At 33.9% G+C, this 20976-nt stretch overlaps 1 protein-coding gene across 1 annotated transcript; it reads right to left on the bottom strand.

Annotated features, from left to right (window-relative positions):
* Positions 1-8421: 8421 nt before the first annotated feature.
* Positions 8422-16438, bottom strand: LOC133881535 (serine carboxypeptidase-like 2). Its single transcript, XM_062320481.1, has 14 exons — positions 16262-16438; positions 15992-16137; positions 14071-14147; positions 13834-13956; positions 13523-13625; positions 12999-13036; positions 12696-12797; positions 11517-11603; positions 11174-11335; positions 10783-10854; positions 10556-10674; positions 9459-9572; positions 8724-8778; positions 8422-8604 (listed from the first exon to the last, which is right to left on the bottom strand). Exons 1-14 carry the CDS (start codon positions 16372-16374, stop codon positions 8521-8523), a joined length of 1395 nt encoding a protein of 464 aa, XP_062176465.1. The 5' UTR covers positions 16375-16438; the 3' UTR covers positions 8422-8520.
* Positions 16439-20976: the final 4538 nt, after the last annotated feature.

The following is a 20976-nucleotide window of genomic DNA, read 5'->3' as shown; positions in this document are numbered from 1 at the left end:
AGCTGTCATGCATGGGCAAGATTGACCAACAGATACGCACGGTGGGCCACTTCTCTTTTTAAAATTGTTCGTTTGCGCGTCCTTTTTCTTAATTATTGGAAATTGTATCAGAGTAACTTAACATCAGGTGGGACATCTCATATCGTCTGGACATGAGAATGAAAATGCAAGTAAATATATGTATATTTGTACCTTTTTTGACATAATATGTTTTGAAGCCGCAATGAACATAAACGTATTATAACTTTACAGTTGAGCGTGTCTATATAAGAGTAATACAAAGATGAGTGATCTCCTGAAAAGTTTAGTTAGAAAAAGCTAAAACAGAAGATCATTACATCAAGTGATGTTGAGATCATACATATTGCCTGACGAGAATCGATCCTAACAAAAATGTTAGGAATTTGAATGAAAAATTGTGACGCTTTGGAAAGTTAGTCGTACTTTAAATATGAATAACATTTTTTTCTAAATCGTTACAACTTAGAAAAGCTAAGGTGAATTTAAAGCTTTTATGATATATGTACCTAGAATTCTCTCAGCTCGAAAAGAATGACGTGGGTAGGTTTGATTAATTAATCAACTGGTAGGTTCATACCTAACAAAGAAGGTATGAAAGGTAGGAGTACGTAGCACGTTTGCGCACCTTCCTCCACAACAAGAATTACAATAAAAAGAAGTGGTTTAATTGAGAGAATTCTGATATTCAAATTCAATGATTAATCCTGAAGCACTGTTTTGGATAATTTAAGAGTGGAGGACACAAGATGAATCAACAAAGAGGATCTCACAATGTAATGATGTTGTCTCTAAAATTTTTACTGAAAAATTGTATTTTTTTTCGAAAAATTTGGTGGGATGGCACTCTTATCAACACCATTACATTGTGAGGTCCTCTTTGTTGATTTTAACTAGTTTCCTAACCATGGTTTAGGATAAAGATTTCCTCCACCTCATAGAGGAATTGTTCAATTCCTTTAATTTAGTCAGTAAAAATGTCATTCGTTCATCATTTTTATATGAGATCTATACACGTGTATTTTTAAATAACGTGTAAGAAGCACATATTTTTTTAATAAATTTTCTTTCAACTTTGTTTTTACTATTAAAAATACATGTAAATCTTACATACAAATAGACACATAACATTTTATAGATTGAGTTTGAAAAACTTCTTCCGACCCAATTTGAAAGACGTCTTTGTTCCATTGGTTATGTTGTAACTGTTGTATGTTATTTTGTTCCTGTGGCCGGCGATTCCTCAACCTTTCAAACACAATCTAAGTTTTATTAAATTTAAATTCTAAAAAGGGTTTAATTTGACGTCTGGTGCTTGGAATGCAATGTGTGTTCCATCTAGGATCAATTCTAGAGTCGTAAATAAAGCGAGGCAATTAATTAAAATGTGATAATTCTCCTTAATTTACATTTAAATGTATTTACTTATCTATTTTCTATCCTTGCGCGCATTTTATAAAAGTTGGGAAATCTTTTTTAACTATTTGCAAAAATAAGATGAGCAATGCCACCACCATCAATGCAGGGGTAGCATTGATGATGTCAATGTTGAGGTTAAAATTGTCATTTTATTTTGTTTTGTTTTGTCTTCGACAATTTTGTCTCTTCTTTTTGAGGAACGGGCTCCTCTCTAGTTTATTAAGAATCCAATTTGTTTTTCCAGTTGCTAGTTTTGTGAATCTTCCTGTTCGAACCAATGTCATCGATCATCATCTGGTTTTGCTACTTATATATGCTCAACACCGACATGTAGGAACCATGTCAATGTTGTCCAATTTTCATGTGTTTTTCATTTGATAACTGTTATTTATTTATTTTTTTGGGTTACTCATGTAGGGAGTAATGTTAGGAACCATTTTTTTGTTCTCTTTATATTATCTTAAAGTTAATGTACTTTTTAAAATCACCATTAAATTAAAATTTAATGATGGTCTATGCCAAAGTCAATGATAATTTTGAAAGCCACATCAACTTTACCAATATAAAAAGAGGACAAAATAATGGTTCATAGCATTAATCTACTAATATATTTGTTTTGCTACTTGTTTAGTTAAATGACACAAAGAAATGAGGGCCAAATTTATTTTTGTCCAAACTAGGCAATGTTTATTATCGTTCATACTTATGTCCATGGATTCTAATGCTTTGATAATACTAGAACATGCTCAAAACAATCTAAAAGAGGCCCGAAAAATGCCAAAAATACCTAAAGAGGCCCAAAATACTCATTACTTGAACATGCAATTAGCGGTTAATTTTTTGCCATCAAAAATTACATAACTGCTGGTTAGTGGCTAACCACTAACAGGCCCTAGAATGGTAGTTGCGGTACTTAAAAATAATAATTACCGCCTAAAGTAGTTGTATTTGCAATTAAGAAGAAATAACCGCAACTGTTTCCGCACCCCTAATTACAAGTACATTTGTAAACATCATCTTTAGACATTGAAATTGCGTTTGGTAGGAAGGAAAATTGGAGGATGAAAAGGGTGGAAGGAAAATGGACCTTGTATGATAACACTTTATTTTCAAAATAAAAATATTAACAAACAACCCAAATAAAAAAAATACATGAAATTACTTTCTCAAAACTACTATGCACTCGGTGACTCATTAATTCCAATCTCACACACTAATTATTGATTGTTAGATAAATCTCAAAGTTTGCAATTTTTCTTCTCTTTATGTTTCTCTCTGAAACCTAGAGGTGAAGCTTTTTCTCTAGCCTCTCAAGGGCTAAGAGTTTTGTCCTTTGTCTTGTTCCTATGTTGGTAGTTTCTCACACTATCAAGCCAGAGTTAGACAAAGTTTGTTCCATGGGGAACACAGCTGAGGATCTTTGAAAACTATGGGGAAAATTCAATTTATTGGAGGAAGAAAGTGAAGGTGTTAAGCTCCAGGAGGATTTTAATGATCCTCTAGTATACAAAGGCAAGTCATGTCTGGTGGGAAGGGTTATTGTCGATCGAGTGATACCGAAAGCAATCATCTGAATTGCTTTATTGAGAGCTTGGAAGCCGATGGGATCTTTCTCCATTCACCAGCTGGGGGATAATATGTTTTTGTTTGATTTCGAACATGAGTGGGATAAGTCCAGAATTCTGGAAATCCATACGTGGCTTTTTTATAGGCACCTAGTTTCTTTGAAGGAGTTTGACGGTTATACCCCTCCATCTCAGATGGAGTTTTGCAAGGCAGCGTTCTGGGTGCAGTTTTTCAATCTTCCAGTCGCCGAAGGAAGCAAGATTCAAGATTGGATCATCTGTTGGAAATGTTGAAGATGTGCATTTGGATGAAGAGGGGGTCGGTTGGGGAGAATATTTGAGAGTCAATTCTTTGGATCTATCCCGTCCTCTTTCTAGGGGAAGAATGCTACATGTGAAAAACAAGTCCCTTTGGGTTGCTTTTCAATATGAGAAGCTACCCAAATTTTGTTTTACATGTGGGGTTCTCATGCATGGCAAAGGGGGATGTGGAATCTCAGGAAATGGGAGAATTCATAACTCTGATGGTGCTAGTCAATTCGATGCATGGCTGAGGGCTAGCTCGCCTAACATGCGCAATAATTTCAGAGATGGCATCTTGGGAAGCTCGTCAGGGCTTGGAAAACATGGTTTCCCATACCATTAGGCTGATAATAGTGATAGTACAAGTGTCAGATCGGCGGGGACGGGTGGTGCTCACGGGCATGACGATGAACACGCCGATCATGGGATTCAAATCCTAAAGCGTCTAATCCACAAGGCAGTATCATCTGCTAGGTGCAACTGCTCCACGAAAAGTGTGGGGAAGAGTATCGACGCTATACTAGCTTGCCGGAATCACAAAGAGGCTAGAGATAAAGAAGAAGTGTTTAGAAGGGAAGGAACTTCCGAGTTATGCCCCAGCCGCGTTGTTGTAGCACAAGAGGTCTCTTCGGCTGCGATTGTTCAACCTAAGTTTCTGGAATGCAAGGATCAGCTTTCCGGGGACAAGATGGGCAACTTGTTGCAACAGGATGAGCCTACATCCTTGGAGGCGCAACATGTTCGTGATATTAGTACGTATAAAATATCCATGTGGTGCAGCGGTGAAGACAGCTGGCCGGGGAAGATAGAGAAGATGTAGGAGTGTTTCATAGGGAGGGAACTACAGACAGTTGTCCCAGCCGAGTTTTTGTAGCACAAGATAGCTCTTATGTTGCGAATTTTGAGGCTACGTATATGGATTGCATGGATCAACTAACCAAGGCCAAGTTGGATGACGTGTTGCAGCAGGATGAACCTACAATCTTGGTGTCACAACGTGTAATTTAGTGTAGCAAACAATACGATGCAGTTTTGATTGGAGAAGGAAATCAAATAGAAGGTCGGTCGGGTATTTAAGGAAAGGATGATCCTATCACTGCGGTTTCTTCGCCAAAGTACATGGCAACTCTTGAGTACCTAAATGAGGAACATCTACGGGCTTTGGTGCAGTAGAGAAATAATCCTGTCCAGGTTGAGCCATATGGCATGGATGACTGTTTATCTCTACCACGTGGCACAACTAAGAAAGCTATTGGGAAGTGGGAGGCAAACTTGGCTTGTGCTCCTATTGATATGGAGACCCCTTCGAAACCTCATGTAGAATCAATGGATGGCGGGGGTTTCTCAATCGTGAAGTGCAAAAAAACTATGGCTCACAAGGATTCCCAATCCATGGGGGCAGTAGTGCGTCAGTGGACACCAAAATCGGATAGAAGAGAAGAGCTCGTCTTAAGGGCATGGAACTAGATCAAAGTGAGACGGTAATTCTTTCAACAAGAGGAAGAAAAGTATATTCAGATGGTGCAGAACCGGGTCTGTGACGTCCCACATCGCCTGGGAATGAGGAAGTGCTTGCACCCTTTATGACATAACGCGTTTTAAAGCCGTGATGGTCATGAACCTATCAGAACTTCGCAGTTAAGCGTGCTTCTGCGAGAGCAATCCTAGGATGGGTGACCTCCTGGGAAGTCTGGTATGGGGAGCCAAAAGCGGACAATATTGTGTCATTGGGGGTGGGTCGTTACAGGGTCTGTGTGGGAAGGAAGGAAAAAAATAGCGGTGCGAGATGCACCTCGTTGATGAGGATTTGGTGGAAGCTGATGTTCGACCCCGCCCATCACAATGAATGTATTAAGTTGGAATTGCTAGGGGCTTGGGAACCCCTGAACAATTTGTGACCTTTGCCACGTGGTTAAGGAAAAGAAACCTCTCTTGGTCTTCCTTATGGAAGCCAAGATGCATAATAAAAAGCTTTCTTATTTGAGCAATAAAACAGGTATTGAGCATATGTTCATGGTTGATAGTAGGGGCAAAAGTGGGGTTTAATTCTTTTATGGAAGCATCTTGCAATAGTTGAAATCCAAAATTATAGTATACGGCATATAAACGCGGTGGTACGTTTAAAGCATGAAGGGGTAGCCTGGAAATTTACTGGCTTCTGCGGCCACTCAAAGATAGCCAGAAGGGAAGAAGCATAGTCCCTCTTACGACATCTTTCCCAAATGCAGCCAGTTCCTTGGTTGTGTGTGGGGGATTTTAACGAAATTGTAACTTCTAATGAAAAGAGAGGAACCACAGCTAGATCGCTAAGACAAATGGAAGCATTTCAGGCAACACTTGAGGACAGCCAGCTCTATGATCTTGGATTCTGAGGTCCCAAGTACACTTGGAACAATGGGCGAGAGGTCAGCGATTTTATTCAAGAGGGGTTTGATCGGGGGTTGCTAACAAAGTCTGGCTGGAGGAGATTGGAAGTGGAAAAGTGGCTGTTCTGGCACAGAGGTCTTCAAACCATAACCCAATTTTGGTGTCTTGCCGTTTTACTAGAGATGATAGCTGGAAAAAAGGTAAAAGATTCAAGTATGATGTAGGATGGAATTCCTATATTGAATTACACCCTTTAGTTCAACAAGTATGGAGGCCCAAACCAATCGAAACAAATGGGAGGCTGTCCAGAAAAATCTAAGTAATAGGTAATCCAATGTTGGGTTCGAAAAAATGGGAATCCAATGGAGGAACAAATAAAAGCCAAGACTGTAGAGCTATTGGTCGTGCAGGAGTTGGCATCTCCAACAAGTATAGACGTAGAAAATATACTCAATTTTGAGTTGCATGCACTTTTAGAAGAGGAAAAGCTTAAATGGAATACAAAGAGTCAAGGCCAATTGGCTTCACTATGGGGATCGAAATACTAAATATTTCCATGCATGTGCTAGTGAGAGGAACCGTGGGAACCACATATCCAGCATAAAGGATGGGAGTAGCACCATCTGTTCCACTCAGGTAGCAATTGAAGAAGCTTTTACAGGTTATTTTCAGGAGTTATTTACCACAAGTGAGCCAACCAACATCCAGGATTGTACTGAAGTCCTTGTTAGGCGGGTGACTCCTGAAATGAATGAAAAGCTCATGGCAATGTTCACAAAGGAAGAAATCAGCGGAGCTCTACATCAAATCCTCCCCAACAAGGCACCTGGGCGGATGGGTTTTCTGCAGCTTGTCTCCATTTTTTTTAATACCGGACAGTTTGATCCTCGAATAAATTGTACAAATATTGCTATTGTTCCAAAAATCAAAAATCCGATCTAAGTGTCGGAATTCCGACCCATAAGCCTATGTAATGTGCTATACAAGGTGGTGTCCAAGGTTCTTGCCAATAGGTTAAAGGAGATCTTACCCACTGTTATATCACACAACCAAAGTGCCTTCATTCTCGACAAATTAATCACTGATAATCTATTAGCAACCTACGAGACCCTTCACACAATTCATACTTGAATGTGGAGTAAGGTGGGATTCATGGGCATCAAGCTAGATATAAGCAAGGCTTGTGACTGACTGGAGTAAAATTTTTTGGAAGCAATTATGATGAAAATGGGGTTTCTCTACCAGATGTATATCTCTGGTAATGGCTTGTGTCCGGCCAATCTCTTATGTAGTGGTGGTCAATGGCTAGGCGGCGGGCCATATTCAACCAACGCGAGGTACGCGTCAAGGAGATTCATTAGCCCCATACTTCTTTATTCTTTGTGCAGAAGCACTGAGTGCCCTTCTTCTTTAAGTAGAAAGTTTTGGGAGTCTCACAGGGGTCCCCACCTCCAAAAATATCCCGAGAATCAGTCACATTTTCTTTGCAGATCACAATCTCTTATTTTGCCCAATACAGCTTGCCCAATTTGTGAAAGGGATGAAGAAACTGTTATTCATGCTCTTTGGGCCTACTCAATTGCCCAAGATGCTTGGGGGTGTGGACCGGTAAAGCGACAAAAATTATACACTAACCGTCTCAGTTTTCTAAACTTAGTTGAGGTTTTATTGGAGAGATGCAATCAAGAGGAGATAGAACTGCGAGTGGTGCTAGCTTGGAAAATATGGTTGCATCAAAACTCTATAGTATATAGGGGTCCTTTCGCCCACCCTGGCCAAATAGTCAGGGAAGCCAAGGCAACAATGGAGGATTCTCACCGGTTTAATGTAAAAGAGAATAGAAGTGCAGTTTTGCAAGAGAATCAAGCGCTAACTATTTGAAAGCCACCAATTCAAGGAATTTGCAAAGCTAATTGGGATGCGGTTGTGAATGTCAACAAGGGGCAAATAGGAGTGGGCATTATTGTTCGTGATTGTGAAGGCATCATTTTGGCTGGCCGCAATTCCACATTTTTTCGTAGTTGATCCCACAATGGCCCAAGCATGGGTGGGGCTTCAAGTAGTGCTCTTTTTGTAAGGAGCTAGTTTATATACATATATATTTGCCTAGAAGGAGATTCCCTGCAAATTGTATGAGAATGTGTCAGATTTGCCCAACATGAGCAAATATGGACATTTATTGGAGGGAATTTGAAACGTGAGGTCAATTCAGAAGCTCACGGATTAGCCCGAGAGACTGTCACCTATATTATAGACTCAATTTGGATGGAAGAAATTTATTCCCGAATCATGATAGTGTAATTAGGGAACGTGTTGTCCCTATGTTATGATCCCAGCTATTGCTGTGGTTTTTATAATATGAAGAAATTTGTTTCAAAAAAAAAAAACCACTCAAAACTACCTTCATTTTTAAGTCATTTCAGAATAATTTTTCAAAAAAATAAAAATAAAATAACAAACGAAAAAGTAAACTAAAGGAGAAATAGAGGGAAGAATTTTCTTCCATTTGGTTCCATCAATTTTTAATCCACCCAAAATGTAAGCAAAAGGGGAGGGACAAGGTCATGCATATGTTATTTGCCGTTATAGTTTATTAAAAACAAATTCAGGCATACATAACATTTTTAAGGCCTCAGTTGGATGAATTTTTTTCAATTCAATTTGAAGGAATTTTCTGTCAAATTAAAAATCTGTCTGTTTTTCCATTCCTTCATTTTTCCCAAAATATATATTTAGGAACTTATCAGCAGATTCATATTTGTGTTTACTACACACATAAAATTATTTAAAAATTTCCATAGAAATCAGGCTTACATAGATAAAATAAATTGGTAGAATCCAGAATTAACTACAGAGGGTAGTAAGATAACCACCTATCAATCATGGCAAGACATTCACTGGGCTTGAACTGTGGAGCTGTGTGGCCCCCTCCCTACAAAGAGGAAACTGATTGGCTTAACTTTTGCTTATTACTTGGATAGATGATCATTATATATACAACAATTGAACAATTAATTAGAAAAAAAAAAAAAAAAAAAGGTTTATTCTTGCCTTTACAGTTGCAAATGTCAAGTAGTACTTTTTCCGTTTATACTTCATCGTGTACCTACAGGATACAAGTCAATTGATCTGTGAGATTACTATAAATTTTTGAATTAAATGGAGAGACAACCACAGTGAGCGCGCCCCTTCATGTGCTTTACAACCAGCATACGCCAGTTAATTACATACTCTGACATGCAATATGTCCGAGCATGTGAACATGGAATAGCACTTGAATATTATTTTGGTGATTGTTCCTTCCAATCAAGGAGGTTGAGGTTATAAATAGCCATCCATTGAATGGGTCAAGACATCGTATCACTTGTCACTTGTCAGCAATTTGAATCACTATCAAATTCTTTCTCTTAGGAAAAATGATTATGGCATTAGAAAAATGAATAATTTTTTATTTTTATTGAAAATAAGAAAATGTTGAATGAAATAGCTTTAAAATGGGCCATTTTCATTGCTCATGAGAGAATGATTATTCTAAGTGTTAGATATTTATCATATACTCTAACATCAATGATATTCTATTTCACATTCTTTCAATTCTAATAAAAGTTATTCATTTTTTTTAATGAAATAATCATTTCACGTACCAAACATAATTTTAGTATATTTTTAATTCCGCTCACTATTTTATTTTATTTTATTTTAACATATTAAATTTGTAGGTTTTAGAGGTGTGGGGATTAAGAAAAGTGGGTTACTATAGTATAAAAGTCCAGGTAGAAACCCTACCCTGCAACTTGTCCATCCACAAACCATGGCCTCCAATCGCTCGATATTGTCAGATTTAACGACTCTATCCATCCATGAGTAGCGATGTAGGGAAAAGTCATGTCATGATCTCCACTGCATGCGTTAAGAGGAACAAAATGGAAAAAACCCATCAAAACTTAATTGATGTAAAATATTGGGAAAAATCACATTTTACCTCCTCAAAGTTGATCAACGTTTTCATTTTTGCCTTAGTTTAAAAATTGACAATGTACTCTAACAAAGTTTAGATATTTTTCAATGTAACAAAATTTTTAAAATTGCCCCATATACATGTTTTGAATTACCAAAATGACCCCAATCTCTTTTTCTTTTCTTTTTTTTTTCTTTTTTTTATTTTATTTTTTGAAAAGAAAAAACCATCTTCAAAAGGTTTGAGGGTGGTTTCGGCCACCCCCATTCTGGTTAGATGGGGTGGCTACGACCACACCTTCGGGGCATTTAAGTCTTTTCAATAATTTCCGTTAAAGTAGAAGAAAATAATTGATAGTGTAGTTACATTGAAAATTTCATAAACTTTGTTAAGGTACATTGTCAATTTTTAAACATTTGAGGATAGTTAAAAATTGTTATACTTTGGGGGCGTAAAATGTATTTTTCCCAAAATATTGATGAATTTAAATAATATTTATAAGTTGTTTCAAAAATTTAGGTTCTGTTTAAATTTGTGATTTCAAAAAATGCGATTTAAAAATAATAATTTAAAAATGTGCAATTTAAAAACGTAATTTTGCTAAGCATTTGGTAAAATCATATCTTGACCTTTAAAATAACAGTTTTAGCCTTTAAAAATGTACGTTTTCAAAAAATGCATCATCATGCAGGCAATTTGAAAAACGCAGATTTTTTTGCGTTTTCAAATCACAATTTTTTAAAAACATAGTGTCAACTGATTAATTTTTTATGATTTAGTATAAAATTACACTTTTTGTCGGCCAAAAGTACTACATGCCAAACACTCTCTTAACCTAACAGGAAAGAGATATTATATTACTTAAAATGTATCTTGGCTCTGAAGCAAGCATCATTAAAAATAATAATAATAATTCTTATATTACCTGTAAATAAGAACTTGGTAGCCTTTCTTGATAAGGTTGCGGTGATAATTTAGACTACCTGAGACATCATATGTGTAGACTAAGCTCTCATTGCATCTCACCCACTCGCTGACGCTCCCCTGATATATATATATACTTGTCGATCAGTTTCAATAACCCTAATTAACTAAAATTATTTCGACTAATTAAGAGATATCAAAATTAAATTAGTTTAAGAATAAACTCACCTCGCGAATGTGAAGAGCTTTTTGAACAGTTTTATCATTCGCCCAAATGTAGGAGTACAAATAGTTATATTCCTACCAACGGATCGGAGTAATTAGCAATTTTAGTTATATTAATTAATTAATTGTTGGTTAAACCTTATACTCAGTTGTTTCAATATAAAATGTTTTTCGCCGTAAAATGTTTTTCGCTGACCGGTGATAAGATTCTATCACTGACCGACATGATTTCTACCACTTTCACCGAATTTCGACTATTGTCGCTGGATTTCGGCGATGAAGGTCGGAATCCGACGGCAATGACCAGATTCCAGTCAAACTGATAGAAATTTAACACAATACAATAAATATTTTATGCCCAAACAAACATAGCATTAATAGAGTACAAATTTACCCGACACCATCTTCTAGGTTCATGAAGATGAGAGATTGATTGGAGGAGGCCTGTAGAATCCTCATTAAGAGCCTCTGGATCCCACTTTGATCCCTCTGGTTTTGGGGATAACAACTGGCATATTGGTTCCAATATTTGCGGAATATATATTTTCTCAGTACACTGCAAATTAAAGATTATGTTAAATTCATCTGGCTTAAGTTAGGATTTCTGTTATTATATTATATTAAATCTTTAATTATTTTGAAAATTTAAATTGAAAAAAAATAAATTAATCATTTAATTATTATCCTAACTATATATATATATATATTTTTATATGAACAAGTGTTGTGTCACTCACCTTTGTAACCGCTTTAAGATCGTCCACACATGGTGCGTTGCTTGGATCTACATTTATATATTCGCCCTTGCAATTCATTTTAGTTGACTAGAAAAAGAAGAAGAAAAGAAAAAAAGAAAAAGAAAAGAAGTGATCACATGTTTTTAGTATGATATTTAGAAAAAGATAAATGGGACATATCGAAAGAACATATATTTTCCAGGCAAAAGTACCATCAAGAAAGAAATTGTGGAAACTAATCCGTAAAGGGATGCTACATGGTTTCATGAGTAATCAGGGAGATATAATTGTTATATCTTTTCTATCATACAAACAAGGGAAGTGGGTGGTTATATATGCGGATGCGATTATTTGTAATATTTGTATATCTGTCTCCGTAAAATGAGGATATCTGCATCTGCGTTATATTTTTACTAAACGCATCCGTGCAGTTATTTCGGTTATTATCCACTATCTCTATATTAGATAATTGACATTTTGGGCTTGTTTTTGTTTTTTTGGGTTTGTATTAGAGCTTATTTTAAACGATTTTAAAAATAATTTAGGCGAATTTTAGTGTTTTGGACTTGTTTTACTTTTTTTTTTAGCCATAATCTTGTGAAAATATATTGATTTCACATTACTTTTGTCATTGTGCCCAAGTGTTACAACATAAAGCAACACAAACAACCAAACTAATGTAAACATAATATATACCCAAACAACTAAATTTGGTGAATTTATTTTATATATATATATATATATATATATATATATATATATATATGCAAATGCGGTTTGCAAAGCCTAAGAAAAGCGCTATCCGCATTTACACATGCAGAGTTTAGGTATTTAATTAGAGGCCACTGACTCTTTTATGATTATTATTATTTGTCCTAGGTAATCGCCTGCATCTGATATTTGCATATACGGATGCAAATACCACTTTTAAGCTATACAAATTGTATCCGCATATATGAATATTGGATGCAGGCAATTAATATCTGTTTGTACGAACACCCTTACATGAAAATAATAATAATAAAAAAAAAAAAAAAAAAAGGAGCCAATAATTTCTAATTAAATACCTAAACTCTTTTACTATTTACTGAATCTTATTTACCAGCTTTCTAACTTTATATTCGCTATAATGAGCAATAAAAAAAGAAGTCTCAAAAGAAGTGCAGGAAGGAAATTCACCTCATAAAGTTGGTCGGATATAAGGCACTTTAGGTGAGCAAATGGGATTCTTGCATTCAAGTCATCATGTCTATCTGTCAATGGGTTTCCAAGCGCATAACCCTGCAACTCCCGATTTAAAGCGATTAAATTGAAGTTATGATGTCTCCCTTATGGAACTCAAAATAGAAAAAATTATAACCCTACAATACTCCCACATTTGAATTATATTTCTTTTCATTTTGAATCGCGGAAGGGGAACATTGCAAGCTCAATAGATAATGAGGAAAAATTGTAAAAGTTGAACCATTTGAAGGATATTACCATGAGATTCAATGGCGGCTCGCGACCGACTTCATTACCTAGAATAAAATTGCAAGGTCAAACACCATCCTAGCTAACATGTTTTAATGTCTTTTAGTATGTATCAAAAAGATAAAAACAAAATAAATAATAAAAGAAGAAACCTAGACATTATCAATTAGAGTGAATTGAATGCATCATTAAATCACATCAATTGCACAACTTTTGTAATCTCTGTGTAAAAGACGTGCAAATTTGCTGTTAAATTTATGTGATTACATGTAGGTTACACAGATTTAATGGTGAATTTGTAAGAGAATGACATCAAACATATATTTTTTTTAATTAAGAGAAATATTTGGTTTTATTCTCTTTTACATATCTTGTCCAACTCAACATAAAAGATGTGCAAATTTATTATTCAATCGATGAGACTACTTATAAATTCTACATATTCAATAATAGATTTCAAAAAGATGTCTAAGAAAATGATACAAAACACTTTTTTTTTAAAAAAAAAATTCTCTTTTCCCAGGTTTTTTTACCATCGGATATTTCTTGAACAAGGATTGGGGTAATTATGCCCGAATAAGAATCTCCCATGATGTACAATGGATTCTTGAGGAATCTCGGGTGAGCCTTAAGCCACTGCACCACAACTCAACAATTAAATCAAAATATTAGCTTCTAATTAAATTTAAATCATCACTTATCTAAACAGTTTAAAATAACAAAAAATAAAAAATTAATTATTATTCTGACAATTAAGATGCTTTTTAATTTATGTAATAAAATAGATCTCAAATGCCAAATTAAATAAGTATTATTGTTAAATAATTTTGGCTCAATCACGCACCTTCCGTAGGAAATCATAGAGTTCTGCTACTGCGAGTGTATCACTAATATTATATCCTTCGGAAGTTTTTGCATAAGAGAATCCCGCGCCAACAGGTTCATCCACAAATATTATATTAGCAACCTAAAAATTGGATGTCACTTCTTCCCTTTTACATAAATAAAAACTAAACCAACCATCAAATTTAATTAACCACATAATTCTCATATTTAATTAGAGGCAGCTAAAATCTCATACCTTTGTCCACGAGTATGGATTCAACTTCAATTTTGGCGAGTTCGTTTCGGAATTTTCATAGTCAAATGATAATGGACCTACAAGAAACTATGAAACAAATTAAGGCCACATATTTTTCTGAGGGAGGGGGACGTACAACGTACGTGAAGTCAGAGGGATGGTCCAGCCATATCAAGTAAGGGTCAAATCAACCCCTTCGTTTCTCTCTCTCTCTCTCTTTGTAATAATTAGGTCGCTCGAATTTTTATGCTTCCAAAATCTTATATGGCTTATCTATTCTAAATGGCATAAAATGTTGGATTCTCATGTTCGGAGCAGATGGGTGTCGCCACCCTCTGTCCAAATTTTTTACGATTTGAGTATACAATAGTCCAACCGATCCAAGTAAGGGTCACATCAAGCCCTCTCTCTCTCTCTCTCTCTGTCTCTCTCTTAAGAGAGTAAGGATTTTATGTAATTAAGCTATCCAAATTTTTATGCTTGTGAAATGTTGTAGGGTTCATTTGTCCGATAGAGCCTAAAATGTTGGATCTATTTGTACGGAAAAAAAGGGGCTTCGCAACCCCTTGTACTGTAAAATTCCGGCTACGTAATATCAAGGAATCCTAATCTATGCTTAATTAGGATGTGATTAGTTTCATAATTTTTATGAATAAATGCATTTGTAGTTCCTGCGGATTGGAGTAATGACAAATAGCTTATTGAGTTTTAAAAAGTGATTAATCACTCCTTAAGATAAATAAAAGAGAATAAATTAGTTCCTACTATTAGAAAAATTGACAAAAACTATTAGTGTTACATCAGAACGAATCAAGCAAGCCAGAGGGGGTGGCTAAACCACCATAAGCCCATTGGAATGATTTGGCCAACCCCTCAATTTTTATTTTTATTATTATTATTATTTTTTTAATTTAAGGGTGACCGAACCACCATTATACCAAACCACCTTCAAGGCTATGGTGAGGGTTCGGCCATCCCATTTAGCATATTAAAAACATAAAAAATAAATAAATAAAAATTTCTCAAAAAAAAAAAAAAAAGAACGAGTGGTGAAACCACCGTCCATGCCCACCCCCACAAGGCTTAAAAAATAAAAAAAAATAAAATAAAAAATTGATCTATGGGACGAGTTGGACGTAGGGGGTGGCCGAGCCACCTCTAAGGTACACATGTCAGATTTTTAAGGGTATTAGTGCGAACTTTTATCAATTTTTGGACGAAAATTGAATGGAAGTATCATATTAATTTTTAACCATAAGCAAGATATTATTTATAATACAAAATGAAACATGGATGACAAAAAAAATAAAAAATAAAATAAAATTAAACCACGTGGGGCAAAAAAAGATTTAAACCCTTCTGATTGGTTTCCTTAAAAGCCGGCTTAAATGTAAATTTTTATAAGTTCGCTTTTTCCTAATGGTTTTGCCCATTCTTTGGTAATTGACAGAAGTTACTGTGGTCCCCAGGACGTCCATGATTTGCAATTCTAACAATTCTCTTTTTGATAAGAATCTAATAATTCTCTTATAATTGTTTAAAAAGAACTCTTCCGTTAAAAAATAAAAAATAATAATAATAAAAATTAAAGAAACTCTTCAATTAAAAAAATATACATATATAAACAAAATGATTTGCAAATTATGGATAATAGAAGCAAAGCACCGATAGACTGCAATGCAGCCATTTATTCCTCAAATAATTATAGGATGCGTTTATAACTTTTATACAATCTCAATGATTTTATTTTAAACTAATTATCTGATCTGTTTTTTTATGAGTAGGTCTTATATATTCAACGATTAATTTTTTAAAAAAAAAATTAAAAGATATTAGAGTTGTATAAAAATTAAAAAAATATCATTTCTTTCTCAAAAAAAAAAAAAAAATGGTGTGGCTAATGAGTTGCGTAAGTACGCACCAAGTTCAAATACGAGGGCGGAAAAAGCTGAACAACCAGGGCCACCGGTGAGCCAAAGCACAAGAGCATCGTCTTCTGGACTCCTCTCAGACTCAATGAAATAGTAGAATAGCTGCACATCATCCAACTCGCCTACGCCTACGTACCTAGAATACATAAAACACCCATTATCACACCCCTCATGGTTAATAAATTACATAAATAATAGATTAAATGAAGCAGTTCTGGTGACAGAACTAATAATTAATTAAGAAAACAGCAAGTACTGACCCAGTTTCAAGTTTGAAAGGAAGATTGCCTGAAAATCCCGGGAGGCTGTTGATAGCCCACTGTGATTCAACAACGTTGGCAACAGCCAAGAAGGAAACTATGCACAACAACATTGTAGTGATATTGCTGCTGCATGCGTGCTCGGGAATTAATGGTTGGGTTTCTTCAAAGCGGTGGTGGGTGCCTTAATCAAGCTTGGTTAGTATACCCCACAGGGCACAGCTGCAGGTGCATGCGTACCAATGGGTCAAATGGCTTGCCAGCGCTATCCAACTTTCTGCTTCTGGGTAGCTAGCTCGGTCCATCTACACAAATTTTTGTTCAGTAGACTAGTTTTTTTTAAAAATAAAAAATAAAAAATAAAAATAAAAATGAAAACCACTAGAAACGTCATATTTGTATACAAATCGTGTACAAATGATGTGCAACAAACATTATATTGTTATTAAAAAAAAGAAACCAAATCTGCTGTACACACATACACTTTATACAAGAATCATTACTCTATTATATATACATATTAATCATTATTTTCAAATCAATACGTCTTATATTTTGTTAGTTAAAAGTAGAGATATGTTGTCACATATCTCTAATCCACAGGAAAATGCTATTCCGTGAGTACCAAATACGTGAAAAGAATACTAAATAACTTAGAAGTGCGGTGTGTTTGGTTCGAATATTTTGGTGTATTCGAACCGGGTTTTTATTCAAAAACCCGACACCCGCATCCATGTTGAATAAAACCCGAATGCTTTATTGAAATCGGTTTTTATTTCGAGGTATCAGATGATCAGAGGCGTGAATATTTTGGTGTGAAAGCATTTATTGCTACAATCCAATTCAGCTGCATTTGTTTAATGTTGTGGGACCCGCGTCTTCAGACTCATAATACAGAAGACAATTGGGTGTATTTCACTTTAACATTCAGCATTAATGTGAGCTTCTAAGGACCATTGACTAAATCATGAAGTCACTAGAATAAATCTTGTCCGTCAGATTTTTTGTACATATCCGAGTGCAGCCAACCACTCCCGCATTGTAACGTAATTCGACCTTGTTTCAGATTTTTTTGTTTAAACAAAATATCAAGCTTTCGTCTTGTTACGAGATCTGCTCAGGCGCAGTCAGACGCAGTGGAATTCGGCTGGGTGTAAAACGTTTACACCGTTTTCCAGAATTTATGTGATAACAGCCGTTAGATTATAAGACCAGTAGAGTTCCTAATTTTTTCCAGAATTTATCTGTTTCTTTTTCCTTTCCATAGATTTTTTTGTTTGCTTTTAGTTTCTTTATTTTATGTTAGATATATCTTGCTCAAATTAATTTGTGGTAAATGAATATGTCGATAATTACGGTTTATAATTTTGAATTAAAACAGATAAGTAATTTAATTTTAACGAGAATGAAATAGGCATTTTTCACGAGAAATGAGAAGGAAATAATTTATATTAAACTCGAAAAAATATTCGTTACTAAATAAAATTAACTAAAATTAATCATAAAATTAAAACAAAAAAACGTGTTTATCTTAGATTTAATAAAGCAAAATAAATTAAAATCATTAGTCCATAAAATTTAATACTCAATTTTTAATTAGTATACATTGAATATTTCAATCATTATCAAGATTAAAGAAAAATTACAGTTTAGTCCCCCAAATTACCACCCGTATTGTATCTAGCCCAAAAAATTGCTAACACTTCGACTTCGGTCTCTCAAAGGCTCAAACTACCAAAACCTTTGAAAAAATGCCACATTGGGCGAGATATGTCCATATTACTCATGCCGCATGTCATTATAGAATTTTTAAAAAAAAAAATTGAAAAAAATAACTAAAATCCAAAAAGCAAATATATATATATATATATATATATATATATATATAAATTTCAAAGAAAAATAGGAAAATGGGGGTGGCTTACGCCCAAAGGGATGGCTGCCACCTATATTTTCTTCTTCTTTTTTTCTCTTTTTTTTTTTTTTTTTTTTATTTTTTTTTATTTTTTTTTATTTTTGTTATTTTTGTTATTTTTATTATTATTATTATTATTAAAAAAAAGAATAAAAATAAAAATAAAAATAAAAATATAATTTTAATTTTTTTAGTTTTTAGTTTTAATTTTTAATTTTTTTGTATTTTTTTTATTATTTTTTTTATTATTTTTTACCATACCAATCATTATGCACAATTTTTCATACAAACCAATCATCTTCAATCATTTCCTACTATTAAAAAATATTTTTTTTTTCAATTTTTAAAAATTAACACTTATTTTCATAACACCAATCATTATACACAACTTTTCATACAATCCAATCATTTCCAACCACTTTTTACCATTATAAAACACTTTTTTTCAATCTTCCAAATTCAACACCCAAACACATATTCGAAAAGAATCTGAATTATATTCAACATCCAAACACATTTTCATTGCCTCGAAATCCGTGATCAGATTCAGAATATTATTCATATTCGAAATATTCGATACCCAAACGCACCATCAAGATACGTGATGCGAGTTTTTTATTTGATTGACACCTTATATGGCTCATATATATTATACTCAATCATACTTCCACTGGCAAATAATATGCGGGGAAAAAAATTAAGACAGAAACACGTAATGTGGTATAATCTACTGAGAGTTTAAAATCATCTCGTGTCCATGTTAGAATATTTTATATTCTCAATATTATTTTTGATTTAATTTCATTGTTAGGTTTATTTACCCTACCTTAATTATTTTAGGGTTTTTTTTTCACCACTCACAAATTCTCTATTTATAGCCCATACATGCTTGATATAATTCAATATATTCTCAATATTATTGTTTGATATACACTATAAAAAACTCTGTATTTAATAGCGTGTCTATAAATTACTTTTTGACACCTCACTAATTAGTGGCATGTTAAATCTTAACACCTCACTAAAATCATTAGTGGCGTGTTGGATTCAGCACGCTACAAAATTGTGGCGCGTCTGACTAACGCGCCACAATTTTGTGGCGTGCCAGTTAGACGAACCACAATTTTGTAGCATGTCAGTCAGACATGCCACTAGATTTCATAGAGCTACATACGCCCGCGGGGCTCTCCTTTTCTCCTGCAACAAAATTTTCCCTCTCTCACTCTCTCTCTCTCTCTCTCGGTCTCCCGCCCAGCTCAGACGCTGGCCACCCACGACCGCCGAAGACCACCGACGCCATCCACCCCCGGCTGCCCAATACCTCCAACGCCGTCCATCTGTAAGGTTAGTAACTCTGTTTTTTTCTTCTTTTTTTTTTTAGCAAAAAAAATTAACAAAATATTTAAATTTATTATCACTTCACGTCAGATTAAAAAAATAAAAAGTACAAAATTTTGCAAAACCTCTTGGTTCTGCTACATTTACAAGTGCCATAAATTTTGCTAAATTTATTATCACATGATAAGTGTGGGATTTTCATTCACGCATGTGAGTCCAAGTCCCATTATTTTTTTTTTTAAGGAAACAAATTACAATAAAGTAGAGAAACATTGAAGACTCCCTCTATGGGTGCCCTGATCCCTTAGAAAATTCAAATTTGTACAAGTAAATACACTCATTGTAAAGATAGAAAATTAGTTAATTATATATTTTCCTTTTTTAGGAATTAATGCATTTTTCTGACCACAAGACTAGAGAGGAAAATGTGTGACAAGTTAAATTTATGGCTATATTTGTTGATTTGTTTGGAGTATTCTCAATGAGCTAGCTAAATGTCAGGTTAACAATGCATACAAAAATAAATAAATAATTAAAAATTAAAAAAAAAAACTAATAAAAAAACAATTTGAGTCTCTCACACTTTTTGGAATCGTAAAAGTGCATAAAGAAATAATATTTTAAAAGTAATAATGAAAGTAAATAGTTAAAATAAAGTGACGTTAGATTCTTTGAAAAAAGTGGATAAGTAAAATAGGAAAAAATGGTTCTTTAATTAAAATTTAGTTAAAATTTGTTTATCTGGAGGTGTTTATTTTTTGTTTGAAAAAGTATTTTGTATTTTTTTTTTTTTTTATGAGTGTTTGTGTTTGAATTGTCTATTAAATTGTTTTTATTTATTTATTTATAAAGAATAAAAAAATAAAAAATAAAAATATTAACAAAGGGAGGAATAAAAAAGGGAATTTATATATTCATCCTCATATCTTTATGTTTCAATAAAGTGAAATTTATGCTCGTGTGATGGAAAACGAAATTTCAATACCTCTTTTAAGATCAAGTAATAAACTTATTACAATAATTTTATGGCATGTCTATTTTGGCTGCTTTGTTATACTTATTAGAATAATAATTTCAATGGTTAAATTTTTTTATTATTAACTTAAACTTTTATAATAAATGATAATGTAATCTAGTAGAGTTTTGCATACTCATATTGGAGAATGAATTCATAAAAGGTTTTATTAATTTTACTAGATTAAAATTAGATCCGTTGAAATTGGGATCGGTGTCTTTATGAAACACGTATTCCAATGAGAAATAGAGTAGACTAATAGGCAAAGATAAATCTCATAAATAATAGATTATTTAGCTTTTTTAAAATCATAGATGATTTAGTTTTGAAATTTTGTTAATATTAATGATGAAAAAAATAATGATCTTCCTAATATGTTGTTTACTTTATTTTGTTACTATTTTGTATTGTACGTAGAGAAAAAGATGGACAAGACTTGGATGACAA

Source organism: Alnus glutinosa, chromosome 11 (assembly GCF_958979055.1).
Source record: "Alnus glutinosa chromosome 11, dhAlnGlut1.1, whole genome shotgun sequence".
Classification (NCBI taxonomy): domain Eukaryota; kingdom Viridiplantae; phylum Streptophyta; class Magnoliopsida; order Fagales; family Betulaceae; genus Alnus; species Alnus glutinosa.
The sequence above is the reverse complement of the archived record's forward strand: the minus strand, read 5'-3'. Positions and strand labels throughout refer to the sequence as shown.

Bases quoted from the DNA above. Each gene is read 5' to 3' on its own strand.
- LOC133881535 (XM_062320481.1), bottom strand. From the start codon at position 16,374: ATGTTGTTGTGCATAGTTTCCTTCTTGGCTGTTGCCAACGTTGTTGAA. The intron at 13,626-13,833 runs GTGCGTGATTGA...GTTGTGGTGCAG, and splicing joins TCTATGATTTCCTACGGAAG to TGGCTTAAGGCTCACCCGAG. The intron at 8,779-9,458 runs GTAGGGTTTCTA...TGTATCCTGTAG, and splicing joins GTGGATGGACAAGTTGCAGG to GTACACGATGAAGTATAAAC.